Genomic DNA, 19,710 nt, shown 5'->3' with positions numbered 1-19,710 from the left:
ATGAAATACTAATTTGTTGATTTTGGAGAGTTTAATTGGCTGTAAAGTTATAATCATAGTTGGGTTTGTGGGGGATTTTGTTAGTTTTAATTAAAATAAAAATGTGGAATTTATAGATCTTAAGAAATGGTTGTATATTCTTTTTATGCTGTTATGTTATTATCAATAAATCAAAATAAACACAAAAAAGTAGAGATGGGGAGATAAAATATAGAAATGAAAAGAAACCATTTCAATTTTAAATCAGTATTAATAAGTTAAACAAGTGAAAGAATAAAGGAAATAGAATAAAGTATTTTTGACAATTATGATATAAATATGAAAGAAAAAAATAAGAATGAAATGAATTGGGTGTTGTTGTTTTTTTTACAGGTATGGCTGACATTATTAGTCATCATTCCAATTGGGTTGCAGATATTTTTCCTAAAAGTGCACTGATATTTATCGTCAGGTAAAAATGTCAACATGCAATTGCATGTCACACGGCTCAGCCAGTTTGACAAGAAACTTGATTGGGTGACGCACAAAGGTACGTTTGAACTAAAGATTTTCCTTTAAAAACTGAAAAAGGCAAAAAGAAAAGCCGTCAATGGCAGTGAAATGTGAGCATTAACAGCCAGGGAAACATCTGAGGAAAAAACAAATGATATATGTGCAAATAGTGGTCGGAAACTGAAATGTACGCTCTTTTTTCTTAAATGTTTTAGTTGCTAGGAATTGTGGGAATGATAAATTAATCCATCAGACACCTTTTGTGATGTAATATTGACACGGTATTTTTTGGGTGACCTTTGACTTCTCAGATACATTTTCAGAGACCAACTCAACGGAATAAAAACAAGATTTCTCGCTAACTGCCTCATGAGAATCCAAATTTCACATTTGCTAACACTGAACAGCAATCAGCATTCTGAATGTTGACAGCAAATATGACATCCGTAGCCCGAGTCTGCTCGGTAACATTCAATGTGGTGCTTCGTGCTAATTTTGCATTGCGCTTCTTTGAATTCCTCATCTAAGACCTGCTTGTAATTGCAACCTTGTTTTAGGATTACAGGAGTTTGCATGTTCTCCCCGGGCCTGCGTCGGTTTCCTCCGGGTATTCCGATTTCCTCCCACATTCCACAAAAAAATGTTCGTCTCTTTTTGCCTTGCGATCAGCTGGCCACCGATTCAGAGTGCCTCTGGCCTGGAGTCAGCTGGGATAGGCTCCAGCACCCTCCACGACCCCAATGAAGATAGACCGGTTCATAAAATGACATGAGATGAGATGTACACCCCTCCCTAATGTCTATAGGATTGCTGGTGTGGCCATGTAACTAATTTCATGGAATCCAGGAAGTCAAGCAAGTCACCTAATTATATAATGACAGTCATAGCGCTCTCAGACGTGGCCACACATTTTAAAATTGTCTTAATTGGTCTTTTGTAACGAGTACAACAGAATGCCAGAATATCTGTGTGCTAGATTCATTTCATTTGGTGCCACTCCCAATTCCAAAGATGCTTAACTGCCACATAACAACCCATGACGTCACATAGGACTTTTCTCCCTCTTTTCCTTGCCCTAAATCTAATGTTTTCTCATAGTTTTTGTAAAATATTAAAGAACATATCTCATACGCACGTTGAAAGTTTTAAATATTTGCAGGGTTTAAGGGAAGTTCAATTCTCCTCATTTCCACTAGATGGCCTCAAAACCATGACTAGGTTCAAAGCACTGGGCGGTACTATAAGGGAAAGGCTGTCGCTGTCCTCCAACACGTCCTCAAACGTTCGATAAAACCAGAGGCAAAGTCTGAGTTGCCTCACTTGACTCAACTCTCAGAGATCAACATGTCTGGAAGAGGAAAAGGCGGCAAAGGACTTGGCAAAGGAGGCGCCAAGCGTCATCGCAAAGTTCTTCGCGATAACATCCAGGGCATTACCAAGCCCGCCATTCGCCGTTTGGCTCGCCGCGGCGGAGTAAAGCGAATCTCTGGTCTCATCTACGAGGAGACTCGCGGTGTTCTCAAGGTCTTCCTTGAGAACGTTATCCGCGACGCCGTTACCTACACTGAGCATGCCAAGAGGAAGACTGTGACCGCCATGGATGTTGTCTACGCCCTTAAGCGTCAAGGCCGCACTCTGTACGGCTTCGGCGGTTAAATTCGTATTCCACAGTAAAACTTAAAGGCCCTTTTAAGGGCCAATACATTCTTAACTGAAGGCTCATTCCTACTTATATATTGATGTATTTCCAATGTGCCAATCCCGGTATCTGCACATGTGAAGCGTCCGTATTAATTTGTATCTCATTTCATTCGTCATTAAACCACTCTAATGGTACGTTACTATAATGGCGATTACTTTTGGGACACAACGTATAACAAGAAAAACCAAAAAAGAACATGATCACATCTAATCGCTGATTGGTCAACCTTCTCAGTACCAGAGCTAGCCAATCACAGCACGTTATTACATGTATATAAATACAAACCACTCTGTAGCCACTGTACTCGTCCGATTTAGTGTGGGGAAAACCTTATCTAAGAATATCATTTTTTAATCATGTCTGGCCGTGGCAAAACAGGCGGAAAGATCAAGGCGAAGCCGAAGACTCGTTCTTCCCGTGCCGGGCTTCAATTCCCCGTGGGCCGTGTGCACAGACTCCTCCGTAAAGGTAACTACGGCGAGCGAATCGGTGCAGGCGCCCCTGTTTACATGGCGGCCGTGCTCGAGTATCTCACCGCTGAAATCTTGGAGCTCGCCGGCAACGCCGCCCGGGACAACAAGAAGACTAGAATCATTCCCCGTCATCTACAATTGGCTGTCCGCAATGACGAAGAGCTCAACAAACTTCTAGGCCGTGTTACCATCGCACAGGGCGGCGTATTGCCCAACATCCAGGCTGTTTTACTGCCTAAGAAGACCGAAAAAGTTAAGCCATCCAAGTGAAGCTCTTTAGTACATTTAGCTCACCAACGGCTCTTTTCAGAGCCACCTACAAATCTTTGAGATATTTCTATTTCTTGATGTAAGATACCTGTAAACCATCATTGCCTTAATCCATTTTTCTTAAAAGTCTACAGATTTATTAAGATATTGGCTTTTATGTTACTTTGTATTTGTTAGAATTATTAAAATGTACGTGACCAATTCTCAATAAGGACATGTCTTTCCTGTGTTGGACTTTCTTTCCTATTGTTGTTGCAGTATAAACAATCGGACCAGTGGAGATAGGCCTTCAGTTTAATAAGTGTGTGGCCCTTAAAAGGACCGTTTTGTAGTTTAGATTGCAAATCTAACCGCCGAAACCGTACAGAGTACGGCCTTGTCTCTTGAGGGCGTAAACCACATCCATGGCGGTGACGGTCTTTCTCTTAGCGTGCTCGGTATAGGTGACGGCGTCCCGGATCACATTCTCCAGGAAGACCTTAAGCACACCACGGGTCTCTTCATAAATGAGACCCGAGATACGCTTGACTCCGCCGCGGCGAGCCAGACGGCGAATGGCGGGCTTGGTAATACCCTGGATGTTATCCCGGAGGACTTTGCGATGACGCTTAGCGCCCCCTTTGCCGAGACCTTTTCCACCCTTTCCTCTGCCAGACATTTTCAGATACTAGTAAATAGAACTGTGAGTGACTAATGGAAATACCCTATGGTTATTTGTATGGAACTTTTGAGGACGTGTTAGAGGACAGAAGGCAGTCTCTACCCTCTTGTGCCGCCCAGCGCTCTACGTCATCGTGGCCTCGACGCCGCCTTGTGGAAGTGCCGACAACAACACTCTAAATCCTCAGTAGAGCAAGTCACTATTTTGGGCAGTTTAAAACACTTCCCCATAAAGACCAAGCTAACTTTGAGTCATGCATTTGATGTGATATATGTTTCTTAATCCAAAATGTTATTTATAATGCAGTAATTTATATACAAGGTTCAATTCATTCAAAATGCCAGTAACCTCTCCAATCATAATGGAAGGACTTCAGGTGCCATCAGAAGATGCCAAGAAGGTAATCATACTTTTCAATATACATTTAAGAAATCAAATAATAACATTTTGATTAATAGCTACATTTAAAAGATGTATAAATATGTACTTTTCTCCCCTTTTCAGGGTGACTTTAAAAAAAAAATAGAATTAGTGCTTGTAAATGGAAGAAAATCATGCTTGCAATGCAATGTAGCCCATGGGTAAAACAATACGACACCCTAATCGTTTGAAAGCCATTCCACTAAAATTCAAGTGGCTCTCACAAGAGCAGAGTGAATCAATGCCGTCTGCGAGACACGTCCCCAAAAGTGCCGTAACTGAGTCAGCCGCCTGAATTACAACACGTGCTAGACGTCGTCCAAAATTCGATTACAACCACTGCAGATGGCTACAGTGAACAAATCCCTGTGTTTCATAAGTGTCACCAATACATACATAGACCATAGGTGATGCTTAATTGGGCCTTAGAGGCATGAAACAGTCAGACTCCATTGTCTCCCTGTCTTCCTAATGATTAATTCCCGAGCCTCTTGCCAAGTATGGATCTTTATTCAGTTTGGGGGATTCTTTTATTAGCCTAGGGGGTGTTTTGGGAAGTTTTGCATGAAATATTCCCAAACACCCCTTAAAGGGAGTTCCTATCAAGTGCAAAAATGCAAGTGGAAGCAAAACTGCACTTTTTAACCAACAAAAATGGTTTATTTTATTATAAGCTGACATTGACAGTGTGACATTGAAAAATGATTCACTATATTTGAGGATAGCGACTCATTTTTTACATCTGATCATGCTGTCTCATTTTTGCCGGAATATTTGCACTCATGCTTAGCAAAGTGCATTTGTATCATATTGTATTGTTATTTAAGAAGGCTGAAGATGTTGGTTCTTTGTTTGAGTATACCAAACCACATTGAAAATGTTAAAAAGGCTTTCAGATCTACCACTGTGCATATTTGAGCTGCTGCCACCCCTCCACGATGAGCTCATTGTTGTATTTTAATAGACAGCAATCACTTGGCAGCACCAATGATTTACAAAAGGCCTTCATAAATAGCAAAGAATCATGCACTTTTATGATCGGACAAAAGGTTACGAGAGGCTGTGCTCTAAACATTCACGAGGGCTCCTTTTCCAAAGCCATGTCCAAATAGACAAGATACTAGAAGAAAGTTCAATTTTAATTATTTTTTTTAGGTCCTGATATACAAAAAAATAGATTATTATTAATAGCCTTAGTTGTTGCAAAAAGACAACTAGGAGGAGTTCTAAAGTGTCTGATCTTGTTCTCCAGTTATGTTGAAGTTTAGTATCCTGCGGCGTAAGCCCACTTGCGAGGGTCCGACTGAGCATGGATTCCGTCCTTGTAACGGACAATGGCCTGCACGACGGCTGCGGTTGACTTGAGATATTCCGTCTCGTGGTTTTTCTTTGCCAGACCTTCCATGATGTTCTGCAATGACAAGAAATAGTTAGAAAATGCAGAAATATGGTCAACTTTTCCTTTTTTTTAACTTCAACCTCACTTTGTCAAAATCTGGCTCCGCCATGGTAGTGTTAGGACTGAGCTGGTTGTGCAGCCTCGGGTCAGAAACGGCTTTCTTCAGGTCGTAGTCGAAAAACAGCGCTTTCAGGATCACCTACAATTCACAAATACATTCATTCCTTTTCTGCAGGTCATTTTAAATGCAAAATTCCTTGATTATCAGTCATTTTAGGCCATTTGGACTTAGTTTTGACTTTGGACCATCAGAGACAACATGTTGGACACCAGGGTGGCTTTTAAGCCAATATCTAAGTACTGGAAAGTTCTTTCAAAATGATTTTTTTTCTATTAGGCTTACCTGTGCAATAGCGGTAGTGATCTTCGTACCCCCAGAGCCACCTACCACCATCTTTACTCGGTGGTTTTTATCAAAGAGGATGGTTGGACACATGGAAGACATGGGTCTTTTTCCTTTGGACAGCATCAAATAATAGATAAGTCAGTTTTTATCACATATAATAGAAAACTTATGGATAACATGCTAGCAAAATGCACTCATTCTTGGGGCGGAATCATCTTTTTTATGGACATTTTTTGTCTCTAAATTTGTATTTGTCCTTAATATTGCCTGTTATAACTTTAAATTACTTGCTGTAGTATTTTATAGTACTTTTTTGAGGTTGGTTTGTGTATTTAGCATATCTAACCTGGCCTGATAAAATTACTCGGCGATGGAGGAACACCGAAACCATTGGTGATGAGTGGCGAGCTGAAGTCGTCCATCTCGTTGTTGAGGAGGATTCCCGTTGATTTTGACATGACTTTGGAGCCCAAACTGATGGCCAAAAGTAAATGGAGGATTAAAAAAATGACATCAAGTTGCGTACATGAAAAGATTTGGTCGTACAATTGGTTGATGGTGCTGGTGGCCGACACAGCGCTGCCATCTTCCGCCACGACAGAGAGATGTGCCGTTCCGTGGTTGTCGGGGAGGTAAAACTCGGGTTCGTAGTAGCTTATGTTGTGAGTTGTCCAGTCCGTGATCTTTTCTCGGAGCTGGTTGGCGTAGGACAGTGAGGTGATGTTCTCGATGAGCTTTGCAAGTAGACAAAGAGTTAAAAAATGAGTTTATGTAATGGAAATACAAACTTAAGTTCAATATAGGCAGAACAACTTTAATAAAAAAATAACAGTTCTTTAGTTTTTGTGTTTTAAATGAAGAAAGTGAAAAAATGTAAATATTGGCTTTGTTTTTAAACCTAAATACATATATGTATAAATATATGTATATACGTGTATTTATTTTAATAGTTAAAATTAAATTCTGAAGTCTCCTATATTATTCATTAAGGAATACTGGCATTTTATTTTAATTTAATTTGAGCTAAACTTTTGCGGGCAAAAAAAAAGTTGATCTAGATCTGTGACTCAAAAGTTGGGATTATTAGACGTTAACATTTACTTGAGTAATTATCCTGTGACTTTTACAGTCATATTTCCTTCCTAAGTAACCTGAACAAGCAAAAATGCATAGAAATAATCATCTCATATTTAAGGATTGTGACTCACTACAGAAGATCTGATGAACATTAGTCACTGTAAAATTAAAACTGGCTGTCATGCTATGTATGTTTGTGTTGCCAAGTAAAACTAAATGTTAAACCTCTTCAACATTTAAAATGTACACGCTCTTGATCCAACACGGAATGATGGCCAATCAAAAATAAATATAATGGTGAAATTGCACCTAATGATTTAGTTCATATTCTACTTTTTCTTAAGGATAGGAGTTTACATAATGCACTTGTAAAGTAAATAGGGATAGTGGTCTTTTTTTGTTCAACATATTAAAGTGTGACTCATTGTAGTAAAGTAGATTGGAATGATTGACAGGGTCCGTTTACATTGGTAATGTTGAGGAAAGCCGGATCTCCTAGCAAGGTCCTCTTAGCGTAGGCAAAGCGAAAGGCCTCAATGACACGGTGGTATGTCAGAATCTTCTTCTCGGTGTTGGCGACGCTGTCTGACGTCAAGTTGTAACCTGTGGAATATATGTTTGTTGTCAATTTTGCTCTATTTCAAAGTTAAAGGAATTTAACACATGTTGCCGTAGTCAAAAAAGATTGAAATTCTGGCAGAATAGAAGTCATAATTCACATAAAGGGTCAATGAGGTCGAGTCTTTATATTGTTGACAGATTGAGTTCAATTTGATTTTAGGAGCATTTTTTGAGGCACCCACTCATGGTGCTTTTTTGGAAAGGAGCATTTAATGTTTACCATTCAAGATGTTGAAAATCAGTGAGAGCACGGGGCCGCTGGCGGGGGAGTTGGGAACAGCCATGATGTACTCCCCCACGCTCACATTCAAAGGTTTCTCATCCAAGACGGGCGCGTAATCCTTCAGATCCTCCATTGTGATGATTCCGCCTATGCAGGCCAGAGACAAATACCGTCAATGCACTTGGACTCCATGTGGAAAGCAAATCCGTCATGGCAGTAAAATTAGATGCCATGGAGAGAGGAACAGTTTGCTGTGGTGCTATTTACTGTTCATGTCTTCTCATTTTAGGATTTTAGGATACTTATTTGCCCCTTTCTGTGAATTTTAAAGTATGTTCTGCACATTTTGGGGATTATGGGGTCCCTTCTGGTACATTTTACATTATTTTCGCTTGATTTTAGGGAATTTCTGGGTCACTTTTGACGTTAAGGAGGTCATTTTGATATTGGGTCATTTTATTTCTTTGTATAAATAAATAAGGGTGTTTACATACAACTTTTGGGCATCTGGATTTCCAGAATTTTTAATTAGATTTTTTTTAAATTGGATAAAAAAACTCAAAGGTTTTTGCAATTAAAAGAGGTTTTTCTTTTGTCAAAGCTCCTGAAAAAGTCAGTTAAATCCCGAAAAAGAAAACAATAGCATTCCCAAAAGTAGTCAACTAAAACAAACTACCTGCAGCCTGAATATCTGCCACCAGATTTTCAGCGATTTCCCCAGTGTAGAAAGCATCGGCACCTCCTTCCGCTAATCTTCTGTACGTGTCTGCAAGCTTGGGAAACTTAATGATGTCGTTTTCTTTCCAAACCTCGCCATCACCACTGCAGAAAACCTCACTGTGCAATAAGGAAGGTTTTTGTAAGAAAACTGGCTTCCTAAAATGACATTCAGGTTGATTTTCACATCTCACCACAAGGCTGAGTCTTTGACGATGGTTCCCTTATGTCGGGCCACAGCCAAAGCCAGTGCCCTGCCTAAAGGAAAGCCTTCTCGTGCCAGATCAATGCTCGGCTGGAACAAATCCTTCCAAGGAAGTTTTCCGTGTCGCTTATGAGCCAGCTCGTAACCTCGAAGCTCTCCGGGAACTGCTATGGATAAGCCGCCTATCAAGTGATAAAACCAGGATGGTCAATGAATGAGCAATATAAGATCAAATGATAAGCCATTGTAGTGATTTCTCAGCTGATCAAACTCCATCTGTCTTGTTTTTCATTTAAGAGACATGATAGTCCTTGACATTAATCTACCTGTGGACATTTGGTGTTTTTTTTCTGCTAATTGTTGCTGATGCTAGAGATCTTAATTTTCTTCTGTTTCTCTACTTTAAGCAAAAATGGTGCTGCAAGTAACCGACCAATAGAAATTCCCCCTAAAAAGTAATGGAAGAAACATTTTGTTGGCCATTTAAAAAAAGATTGATGGAATTTTCATTTGTAAATATGAATTATGATATAAAATGGCATCTTTCTTTGTGAGCATGTTTTTAAAATCTTTTAAGACTTTTAAGCTTATTTGCTCATGCCTGCCCATATGCACTTTTTGATAAAATGCCTTGACACTTTTTCGGTAGCAAATTACAATATGGCCTTATATCAGACTATTTTGCGTATGGAGAGAGTCCACAGGACCCTTGGTGGACCTCCTCCTGCTGTCAAGTCAACTTAAAAATCCCCAGTAAGGCTCTTTTTAGTGGGCTGAAGACCATCCAAAGTACCCCATGGACCTCAAGTTGGAGCTTAGTAGGCCACCAATCAATTACAACTTAAAATACTGCAATTTACAGACTTTCCTCCCCAATTTACTCAGGTTGGGCCCTAATTACCAAATGACTAAATCATTTTCATGGTTTTATGACCCAGCATACCTCTTTGGGACAAATCAGTACTGTTTCCAAACATGTTCTCCGTTGAGTTCCGAGGCGCCGTCTCCCGAGCGTCGATCGTTTCCACCGTCCCTGCAAAAAAGACACCACGGGATGACTACTTCCTATGACGTCTATTGCCGTCAATTTCACAGAAATATTATCAGGGCCATGCAGAATATAATCGGTATGCCTACCCGTTGTGGCGTTGTAAATAGTCAGAAAAAGCCCCCCGCCGATTCCCATACTGTGAGCGTTCATCAGTCCGACGCACAGCAAGGCGGCGATGGAGGCGTCGACGGCGGAGCCTCCTTTCTTCAACGTGTCACTGTCAAAGCGTGAAAAAAAAAAAATATATATATATATATATATTACTTTGAAAATGACAGTAAAGCCTTGCTTGGGTAATGCACATTGAAAAGCAGTCATGTCAATGGGTGAATGTATGTGTGTCTGACTATAGAAAAGCGGGTGAGCAATGTTCATCCATCTGTGCTTATTTTGCATCCGTTGCATGCAAGCAAGCGCATGGAAAATGTTCAATTTTTCCCTCATTGTGATGCTAAGCCTCGTACGCTGTTTTCATACAAGTCATGCAAGCGTGACAACGGGTTCTCGCCTCCTCGTAGGGAGAATTATGTGTGTGATATATTTGGATCTTCCACTATGTATTCACTGCAAGTCATTAGATTACTGTGACAAATGAGAGTATGCTGCTTATGGTTTAGGTACTTTGTTTGAGCGGGATTGCATTTAAACATGGGGAAGTTAAACTCATTTTTGTTGCTGGCCACATTGTAGTTATTAGTTTACCCACATTAGATTATTTGGCTCATTGGTAACTTATTGATTATTGTTAATGAGAAACTTAGGAAGTATTTTCTTTAACATTTGTCATTTTTAACAACTTTTTATAAATGACGTTCTAGAAAAGGACATTCAAAACTGGTATATATTTTAAAATTGGTTGTTTTTAACAAATGCAATATATTTATTGGCCCAATATGACATTGACTGGGAATAAAACAATAATGCTGTCAGGGTTAGATCCCAAAAACTTAATTTGATCTGTTATCATTTTTATCAATCAAAACCAGTGGGAAAGGGTGCTAAAGCAGACTTTTTTTGACTGGTTTTCCTGTAAATTACAAAACGATGGGATTGACTGCCATTTATCTTTGTAATGTACTAGTTATTCTGCCATATCGGGGACATCTGGACCAGATGGTATGTAAACAAAATATGCACAAAGTGAGTATGCGCTTGCCTGCCAATCACAGAACACGGTCCGGCGTCAGCCGCCACGGCTGCCCTCTGGTACACGTGCTGGTTCATGTCATCCACGCCGTAAAAAACTCCCAAAAATATAGCCACGGTTGCCAGTAGCAGCAGCGTCACCGCCAGCACGATTGTCATCTTCGCCATTTTGTTACGCTTGGGATTTTGGATATCTGGACACAGAAAATGAGCAATTCTTGCATTTTTATTAGATTTCAATCTCATTTTTGGGGGATTTTTTTTTTTTGGTCAACTTGACCATCAAGAACAGTGGACGAGTAAGCTTGCAACCAAAATTATTCCATTTTGTACTTCTTTTTGCTTTCTTTTTGGATTACACTTAAGGAATTAGCAGAAATAACATGTGAGGATTACTTTATTGTATGTGTTATGTTTTCCACCCAATTGACAGGTTAGGACAATTGTAAATGTACTCAATTTACCTTGATTTCCTATCATAAACGAACAATCATAACAGTTGGAGCAGTTTAAAATGTACCCTGTTTTATCTGCGTAGCAACAAGAGCGATTTTACAATCATATGATCCGGTCTGGAACAAAAACTTAATTTGCTAATGATTATCTGGTAATGTCCGTCTTCCACGGAGGGCAACACAAAGTATATATTTAGTTCTCATTTTCAGTTTGCATCTTTAGTGGGCTTTAGTTTAGCAGTTATACAAGTACTACTAATATTGGTTAAGTACTTTTTGCCAGAGATATCTGATGTTTTTGTGTCCTGGTGAACCATATCATCTGGAACAGCATCAGTTTGTTCCATTTCACAGACAAGATAAGACAGTGCATAGATAATACGCATGAAAAGAACAGTGTGTGTGAAAAACATTGATTTGAGAAAAGCCCCAAAAATAAAATAAGAAACTATAAGAGCAAAGTTTAAATACGGTATGAGGCGATATTATTATACAGACATAATGACCTCTAAATGTTACACATTTATCAGATAAACAAGTTTACTCATCATCTTTTACTTTTTCTGTATGGCATAAGATTGCATTCCAAGGATGACAATTAGAGAATGAAAGTCTTACCTTGACTTTTGTAAGGGCACTCGGCAATAAGAAGCTCTCTGCTTGTGGTTTTGTCAGTGGGAATCTGCAAAGCAGGTGATATGCGACAGACTCACTCACCGTGTCTTTTCAATATTTAACTATCACCGGAGTCGTAAACTTTAAAGCCCCGCCGTTAAAAAACCTCAAGGAGGGGAAAGCCAGAAGAACTCTGACGCCACCACGCATGATGCAGGCACACAGAAGGAAGTTTATGATTAGCAACCTGAGAAGACACTCTTTTATAATAGTATTTTATCATTACTATTATCATTAATGTGCTTGTTATCATTAGATAGTTACTATTCGTTGTGGCATTATTTAAAATTGATTATAGTTTGGATTAACTATCTTGGAGCAGGAGTAAAATGGTAGTATTTTCTTTTAATTCCCACTATATGTAGAATATAGTTAAGAGTATTTACAATTTATACCTAATATGCGGCAATATTTATTGTTATGTTTTAGTATTCTCAGTAATAAGATTGGTAGTATTCAGTAGTAGTTGAGAACTAGTAGTCAAAGCAGCCTCTGTTTAGGTTTGTATTTTGTGGTCATAATATTTGTATTCATAGTTTTTAGGAAGTAAATTTAATGGTATGGCTATTAGCACTATGAGTAGGATTTAGAGTATATGTTGTATTCACTGGTAGTATTAAAATTTGATGTAGCAGCGTTCATAGCATTACATCTAGTTATTTTTAAATCCAGGTATTCATAATAATAGTAATATTTAGAAAGATTGATTTGTTAATGGTAATCACCATTCCTATTTTAATGAAACTTGCAGTTTTAATACTCTGTTTGAAATTAGTTTTAATATTAGTAGTTTATACTTCTATTATCATAGGCACATAATAATAGTGGCAATATTTAAGAGTACTAACTGTATGGAAATATTAGGCCCTTAAGCATGTTAATGTGTTTAAGTGCAAGTGTCAAAAGAGAGATAAGCAGAAGAACACGCTTTCCATGAATGAATCATTAAGAGGAAACTGCATAAAACAGTGTGACTTGCAATTTATCTGCAAAGATGGTTCAACTTGTCTGCGACAAAGATTAACTCTGGCCTTTGGTATGTTTTCTTTTTGGATCACTCACAGCAAAGTGTTAAATGAAGCGCCTCCTCACCGAGAACGAAGGTCCACCAACCAACGGGAGGGGTCAAAGAACCGGCGCACCGGATTCCTGTCCAGTGGGAACGGAAAGGATAGCGACAAGCTTGTGTTGGAAAGCCCGGGACGTGACGCCCTGCCCCCTCCGGAACTCGCCCAATCGGGGTAAAGCATGGCCGATAGAGAATTGGGGGATGCCTGCCAACTGGCCTTCCAGCTCACTTGCAAAAGTTTTTTTTCAGATTCATCACAGGCTTCAAATATGACCTGACACAAATACACAATTATTTTCTGACCCAGTCAAACCCACTTTTATTTATTTTCTTATACAGCAGGGCCTCAAAAATTTTAATAGAAGTCATTCTTCGCAGAGGATGAAGAAGACATGCCTGTAAATCTTGACAACCACTTTAAAGTATATAAGTACTATACCTGAACTGCACCTGAGAAATTCCTTTCTATCTGCCTTGCATTTTAAATACATTTTTCTCTCAAACAGTGATACAAAATATTATGTGTATTCACTTTGTTGCAGATTTTACAGTTATTTGCTGCCTGCTTAGTATCAGCTGTGGAAATATTGCTCAATTTTAGTGTTTTCTCAGCTGTGGCCTGTTAGCAGTATTAAAAGTCCACATTTTTGTGTCACTCCAGCCCCAATACAAACAGCCACAGTGTACTTTGCACTCTGATAGATTGATTTTGATGGTGCATGTGAGTAATTGATAAATAATATATACTGTCCCTTTATTAAATAAATGACCTGCTTATCAAGCAAGTGTTGTTCCAAAACTAATGCAATATTTGTTTTACAAAAATGTGCTCTATGCATAAATATTAAAGTGCAAAATTAGACCAATGATCAACTTAGTGATTGTCATGTTTTGTAGGAGTTTTGATTGGTTGGGTGTGTTTCCTTGTTTCCTGTCTGGGTGATTGTTTCACCTGGTTTGTCTCGTTTGGCTCCTCCTCCTTTGTGCAACCCAGGTTTTTGTAATTGCCATCAACCCCTGTCTGTGCATTCAAACCTGTGTTTTTGTGCATCCGGGTGCAAGTATGTTCTGTTATCAGATCTTTGAGTAGGTTTTTTGCGGATGCATCCCAACCCAAACTGAGTGATGCTGTCCAACGCGTGTGTCATGAGAGGTCAGGCCAGCAGCTGTTTCAGAGCGCGTTCATCTGATTGGCTAAGAGCAAAAGCGCGTGCACGGGGGGATAACGAAAGGGGGGTGATCGAGCGCAGCTTGTGCAGCGTTCAAACTTTCCTCAGCATGGATGCTTCGGCTCTCCCGGTTGCGCCTCACGAGTGATGGGCTCCAAGTTAAGCAGGCACCGAAGACTCCATTGGGAAAGTCGCTGGAGCAAGCGACGAAGGCAGAGGCAGAGGAATGAAGAGCAAGTGCAAAGCGATGGAGGCAGAGGAGAAGTGCTGTTTACCTCCTTGATGCTCAAGTCGGACAAGGTGCCGGCCATGCTGCGCAAAAGCGACCACAGCCCGTACGTCAAGCGGGTGGCTTGGATCCGCGAAATCCAGCGACACCTCCGGGAAGAGCGCTCCGAGCAAGCAGCCCAAGTGCTCAAACTGCTGAGAAAGGTGACATCACGCTCACTTTAGTCACACTTTTTTGACACTTTCTTCAAGCGCACATGACAGGATAACATACACTCCCACAGCCCTTACTAAGTGAAATGAATAGGACGTCTATTGCAGTCATTGGCAGCCAATGTTGACTAGAAGTGCATGGATTTTAAACTAATAGTATATTCTATATTTTGTCTTAAAGCATTATATAGTACATTTAAATGCAGCATTTGAGGGATGAGCTGAATTTGTTCGGTGGGTCACTCAAATGGGGTCTTCTCATTTTGCATTGTTTTTGTTATTAATCATGTTCATCCAAAAATATTACTATGAAATTTGCTAGCCATTTTTATGCTGGAGGGTTTTTCACCTCGGCCACCCAGGGGCAGTATCAGACGGACGGATATGTCATCAATGTGGTTGCAGAGGATGAAGAATATGGCTTTGTGTCCTGATATTAGGGGCGTAAACACTCCTATTACTATATTGTTTGTCTGCAGCATTTTCTCCCTCCCCTGTTTATTGTTTTATTTGTCAAAGGACCACAGCACTGATTTAGTTGGTTGGAGGAATAGTCCATGTGGTCATTTATTAATCCTAATATTAATTTCATAGGAAAAGTTTAATTTGACTCTGTATCAATCAGCATATTTGTCTGAGTTTTACGAGGCTTTGGTGTTGTCTGAGTAAAGCATCTGTCTTGTCTGCAAGGCATCATGTTTATTCATGTCCAAAAAGAACACAAGGTCCAAAAAGTCCTTCAAAATTCAACGACAGATCAAAAATAGAATACTACATAACAAAAATGTTTTTTCCATTACTCAAATGATGGGTACAGTGTTCTCTAAACAGTCGGAGATTTTCTTTTCTCCAGAGATATGCAAAAAAATGGGAAATAAAATTAATGTTGAATTCATAAGACACTAATATACATTCAGACAGTTTTTCTATTTGTTGGACCAATTTGCTACCATTAAATATTGTTTCCGGTTACAACAATCCAGCATCAATACTTGACCAGCTTTAACAACGCTACTGTATATTAATAGTGGACCAATGTGATGAATGGATAATATCAAAACACTTATTTTCATCATTTCTGAGCCAGCTTCTCCATCTTTTGTCATGGTTGTGACCGCCTATAAATCGACATCCTGCATCTGCCCCTCATTAGATATTCTTTTGATTGTGTAACTCGTTCCCCATTTTTTAATCTGCACTATCCAAGTAGGGGGTGGGTGGAGATTTACCCAAACTAGAGGGAAGCGAGAGTCGGCGCCGTTTTTAGAGCTCAGCTTGAGCTTCCCATTTCCTCTTGGTAGCTTTGCACTGATCAAAGGAAGGGAACAGTCAGGATGCTCTGACGGGAGAACTTCTGATCAAGAGAGCTCCCGGTGTTAGGCGAAGGGAGGCGGGAAAAAAAAAACCAACAACCTGGAAGTAACTTCCGGCCCATCTGTAGCTGATGTACCATCCATTTTTGTGTACAGTGGAAGTGAAAGCAGTAAACAATGTGTCCATGTTGTGGAAGGTTGAAAGTGCAATGTCAGGTAGGATGAATAAACGTCAGAGATATTTGTCATGTAGTTGAAAGGTTGTGACTCACACTAAACCTTCTGTAAGACTTCCGAGGGATGCCACATTAGTAGCGCTAAGGCAGTGAGTCACTTAAGAAGGGGAGGCTGTTTAAGTTTTTTTTTATTGAATTTGTAAAAGTAGAAAACACTAAGATGCCCTAAGATGGTGGTGTATTCCTGGATAATAGAAAAGTAGTAATTATCGTCATGATACATATTGACTGTATAGGCGAGGGAAATTCCGCAGTAAAGTTATTCTTTTTAAAATTATCAGATCATTTATAATAAAAAAAAATGGTATTTCTAGGGCTTATCTTTGACAAAAGACACATGCATACCTCTGCTTTTACTTTGGCAAACAATCCATTTCAGAAATGTTACGGATCAAACCACCTTTTACGAGATGCCACAGGAGAGAGCGCACTGTTCAATTATACTTCATGAATTGAAAACGAAAAGAACTGGCAAAAGTCTAGTGTTTTTGTGCAACAGTGACATGGCTTTTTTCTCTCTCGAGAGGTGGAAGGATTTGCAGATAATCACTTTGATATGATTGAAAATGTCTCTTTCTCATGCTGCTAGTCATTACAGGGAAGAACCAATAACATCTCAACAGTGTTTGCCCTGAGGGTTATCAACATAATTAGTTTGGGGTTTTTCAGGTATTCATCGCATAAATGAAGACAGTCTCAATATCAAGAGAACTGTAGTCTTTGTTGACTTGGAGGATTTTCTGGTTCTGCAACATAGTGTAGTTTTATTACCACATTACTACATCTTATCGATTGTGCTGCTATTTCAACCATGAATGAGCAATAGGGATACAAATACAGTTGAAAGGGTGTTGAGTAACTCATGCCAAAAAAGTTAATCAGCAGTGTACAATTCAGTTATTTGAAGATGGCGCCTCAAATATGAGCAAATTATGCAAGATTTGTAGTCTTCAATTAATTCATAGATAAATGAAAGCCTCATCTTTGGAGCTAAATCTATAGTTTCACTTATAAGAGCACTAATGCATATATATTTAGGGCATAAATCAGACAAAATCTACCACAATAAAATTCTCTGAAGGCTCAATATTATTACATGAAGAGCCAAATTAATCTTTAGATTTAGTGTGTGTGTCGTAGCTTCATCATAATGCAATATACTTACAGTGGACACTAAACAATGTATAATAGAGGGCGAGCTGGCCTGGAGGAAAGCCCGGCAACAGGGACTCCCATTGAGGTTCAGGGTAATAAATCAAATCAGAAGCCGGGGGAGGAGAAAATGCTGATGGGAGTTTTCCTCCTCCACGTACCCCTCAAAGGCTTCAGTCTGTCAGAGCGCATGGAGTGTTATATAACCTAACCCCCCAGCTTGTATTACAGTATGCATTACTACACAATTTGCGCAGACCGTGTTTAACTCATTGGCTGCCAACGACGGCAAAATCTAATTTAACCGAGAAGGGATGAAGGACCATTGAAATGTGATTGATTATTGTTTCACTGAAAAGTGCAGTTCCAGCAGAAATTGCGTTGGAAGGCTTAAACACATTATTAAGGAAATATAGTACTATATCATAGTTTTTGAACAGTCATGGAATGGATTAAATTCACATCCCAAGGCAATACCCTACTTACTTTTTTAAAATGTATACATTTTTCACCATGGGATATCTTGATTTTTTTTAAAAAGTTTTTTGAAATAAAGATTATTTAATATTTGGGTAATGGAGAACTGCTGGTATTATACACAAGCTAGGCATTTCTTTCTTTTCAATACCTAGTCAGCTTTTAAAATCGAGTAAGATCTGGCAGATAATGCATCTCTATTGATTAGAGTCGGGGGATTTTGAACAACCTCCTTATCAGCGGTAGGCAAGATTATTAAACCTTTTTCCAATTTCAAGATTAATCTTTTGTGTGCCACTTTTTTTAACAATTGTCTCTTTTCAGGATTTGGGACTCCAGGGAACGTCACTCAATGACATTTTGTACAAGAATGCGGCTTTTCTCAATCTGGTGGACCCCATCTCACACGAGTTGCTGTTGAGCCTGGCCCGAGATCTACAATGTCCTAAAAGGGTGAGAATTCATAAGAATACTACCTCCCTATTTTTCAGTATTTACACTAAAAGCATAGAATGTGTGTAGCATTAACCCAAACACTTACATGTATTTCTTAATGGGAACTAAACAATTATTTTCTGTTTATTCCACAAATGCGATATTAACCAAAATACAGTTTTTAGACTATTGCTGGCATATAATTTTAATGTGTGCAGAAATTGTGTCAAAAATCAAGACATTTTAAGGGTTTTTGCTCATGTCAATTACATTTTTGTACTATTTTTGCAACGATAACAATGAACAAAGCAGCATAGATCATTTTACCTGTTGCTCATGTGCTCTTTTAGTTGAATGGTGAAAATGGTCAATGGTGGGGGTTCGAACCTCAGGAACACGGAATTTTCTTCCATTAGACCGACGTAGTTGAACTAAACTGGAGAAGCTGGTGCTGCTATCTGTTATCTCCAGGTCTCCTGCTCTTTGAGAGGTTACTAAAAAAACATGCAAAAAAGATAAATACAGCTCAACCATGCTTGAGTGTATGAAGAGGCCATTTTTTAAAGTTCAAAAGTTAGTTGATTCACAATTATTGTAATTATAAAATGACTGGCTGGTCGGTAAAAGACAAAGTCAGACTTTGGACGAATAATACTATTTTGTAGGACCGGTTTATCCACATTAATTTAGTATTCTGGGAGTGGCAAAGAACATTCTAAAATACTTCCAGTTGGCTTTTGGCCAAGTGTTAGAAATAGTGTTTTAGGGCAGAATTTTCAAGAAATAACATGCTCAATGTCATGTAAACCAGGACTGCATGTCTAAAATATCATTTAAAAAATCGATCAAACGCCTCTTAATGGAATTTAATCCTACCAGACTGTGTCAGATCTGCAATTATCATATTTCATTATGAAAGTGGTGATTTACTCCCCTTTTAATCAGTATACGAGGCAGTGTTCACCCACCCAAGTGGCTGAAAATGACAGCACGGACTGTTTTGAAGTAAGGGGCGGGTTTGTTTGTCACCCGAGAAACAAAGTGCTGGCTGCAATGGTTAATCGCCTAGAGGTAAATTGCCTTGTCCTTTCTTACACTACCGCACTTTCTCTCTCTCTCGCTTTCTCTTTGCCACACTGCCTCCTTTTTGTTGTTGTTTTGTTGTACCATTAATTAGATTTGCCCAGCTCAGCGCAACCCATTCCATTTATAGTGACAGAGAGGAAAAAATAAGAGGGACATAGAAGAAGGAGGAGTTGGCAACAGGCCTATTAGTATCAGGTTGCCAGGAGGAAAATGTTGTTTCTTCTATTAGAGGATAAAAAAAAAACTTTGAAACAATGTCCATTTACACAAAAACATTGTACCAGAGGAAATAAAAAAATGAATTTGATGAATGGCCTATACCAAGGGTGACTTTTCAAA

General features: G+C 39.1%; 4 protein-coding genes across 6 annotated transcripts; 2 read left to right on the top strand and 2 right to left on the bottom strand.

The window, feature by feature from the left end:
- Nucleotides 1-1,799: 1,799 nt before the first annotated feature.
- On the top strand, nucleotides 1,800-2,151 carry LOC144210508 (histone H4). Its single transcript, XM_077737220.1, has one exon. The coding sequence runs from the start codon at nucleotides 1,837-1,839 to the stop codon at nucleotides 2,146-2,148; it is 312 nt and encodes a 103-aa protein (XP_077593346.1). The 5' UTR covers nucleotides 1,800-1,836; the 3' UTR covers nucleotides 2,149-2,151.
- A 399-nt stretch (nucleotides 2,152-2,550) lies between these two features.
- On the top strand, nucleotides 2,551-3,151 carry LOC144210504 (histone H2A-like). The gene has a single exon (XM_077737217.1). It carries the CDS (start codon nucleotides 2,551-2,553, stop codon nucleotides 2,935-2,937), a length of 387 nt encoding a protein of 128 aa, XP_077593343.1. The 3' UTR covers nucleotides 2,938-3,151.
- Nucleotides 3,152-3,230: 79 nt separating this feature from the next.
- On the bottom strand, nucleotides 3,231-3,679 carry LOC144210604 (histone H4). The gene has a single exon (XM_077737350.1). It carries the CDS (start codon nucleotides 3,593-3,595, stop codon nucleotides 3,284-3,286), a length of 312 nt encoding a protein of 103 aa, XP_077593476.1. The 5' UTR covers nucleotides 3,596-3,679; the 3' UTR covers nucleotides 3,231-3,283.
- Nucleotides 3,680-4,957: 1,278 nt separating this feature from the next.
- On the bottom strand, nucleotides 4,958-18,913 carry LOC144210603 (glutathione hydrolase 1 proenzyme-like). 3 transcript variants are annotated; one of them, XM_077737347.1, is made up of 15 exons: nucleotides 18,613-18,913; nucleotides 14,507-14,654; nucleotides 11,937-12,000; nucleotides 10,874-11,057; nucleotides 9,804-9,934; nucleotides 9,610-9,699; nucleotides 8,656-8,848; nucleotides 8,421-8,581; nucleotides 7,742-7,891; nucleotides 7,367-7,503; nucleotides 6,370-6,557; nucleotides 6,170-6,297; nucleotides 5,821-5,933; nucleotides 5,503-5,616; nucleotides 4,958-5,429 (listed from the first exon to the last, which is right to left on the bottom strand). In XM_077737347.1, exons 1-15 carry the CDS (start codon nucleotides 18,696-18,698, stop codon nucleotides 5,283-5,285), a joined length of 2,034 nt encoding a protein of 677 aa, XP_077593473.1. In that variant the 5' UTR covers nucleotides 18,699-18,913; the 3' UTR covers nucleotides 4,958-5,282. The 3 variants fall into 3 exon arrangements, with proteins under 3 accessions (XP_077593473.1, XP_077593474.1, XP_077593475.1); XM_077737348.1 differs by having other exon boundaries at nucleotides 14,507-14,651; XM_077737349.1 differs by lacking the exons at nucleotides 14,507-14,654; nucleotides 18,613-18,913 and adding an exon at nucleotides 13,086-13,151.
- Nucleotides 18,914-19,710: the final 797 nt, after the last annotated feature.

Source organism: Stigmatopora nigra, chromosome 17 (assembly GCF_051989575.1).
Source record: "Stigmatopora nigra isolate UIUO_SnigA chromosome 17, RoL_Snig_1.1, whole genome shotgun sequence".
Classification (NCBI taxonomy): domain Eukaryota; kingdom Metazoa; phylum Chordata; class Actinopteri; order Syngnathiformes; family Syngnathidae; genus Stigmatopora; species Stigmatopora nigra.
This window is presented reverse-complemented; position numbering and strand designations above follow the sequence as displayed.

Coding starts and splice junctions, on each gene's coding strand:
- LOC144210508 (XM_077737220.1), top strand. CDS start 1,837: ATGTCTGGAAGAGGAAAAGGCGGCAAAGGACTTGGCAAAGGAGGCGCC.
- LOC144210504 (XM_077737217.1), top strand. CDS start 2,551: ATGTCTGGCCGTGGCAAAACAGGCGGAAAGATCAAGGCGAAGCCGAAG.
- LOC144210604 (XM_077737350.1), bottom strand. CDS start 3,595: ATGTCTGGCAGAGGAAAGGGTGGAAAAGGTCTCGGCAAAGGGGGCGCT.
- LOC144210603 (XM_077737347.1), bottom strand. CDS start 18,698: ATGGAAGAAAATTCCGTGTTCCTGAGGTTCGAACCCCCACCATTGACC. Junction 7,892..8,420: donor GGCAGATATTCAGGCTGCAG/GTAGTTTGTTTT, acceptor TGGCCTGCATAG/GCGGAATCATCACAATGGAG. Junction 5,617..5,820: donor TCACTACCGCTATTGCACAG/GTAAGCCTAATA, acceptor TGTGAATTGTAG/GTGATCCTGAAAGCGCTGTT.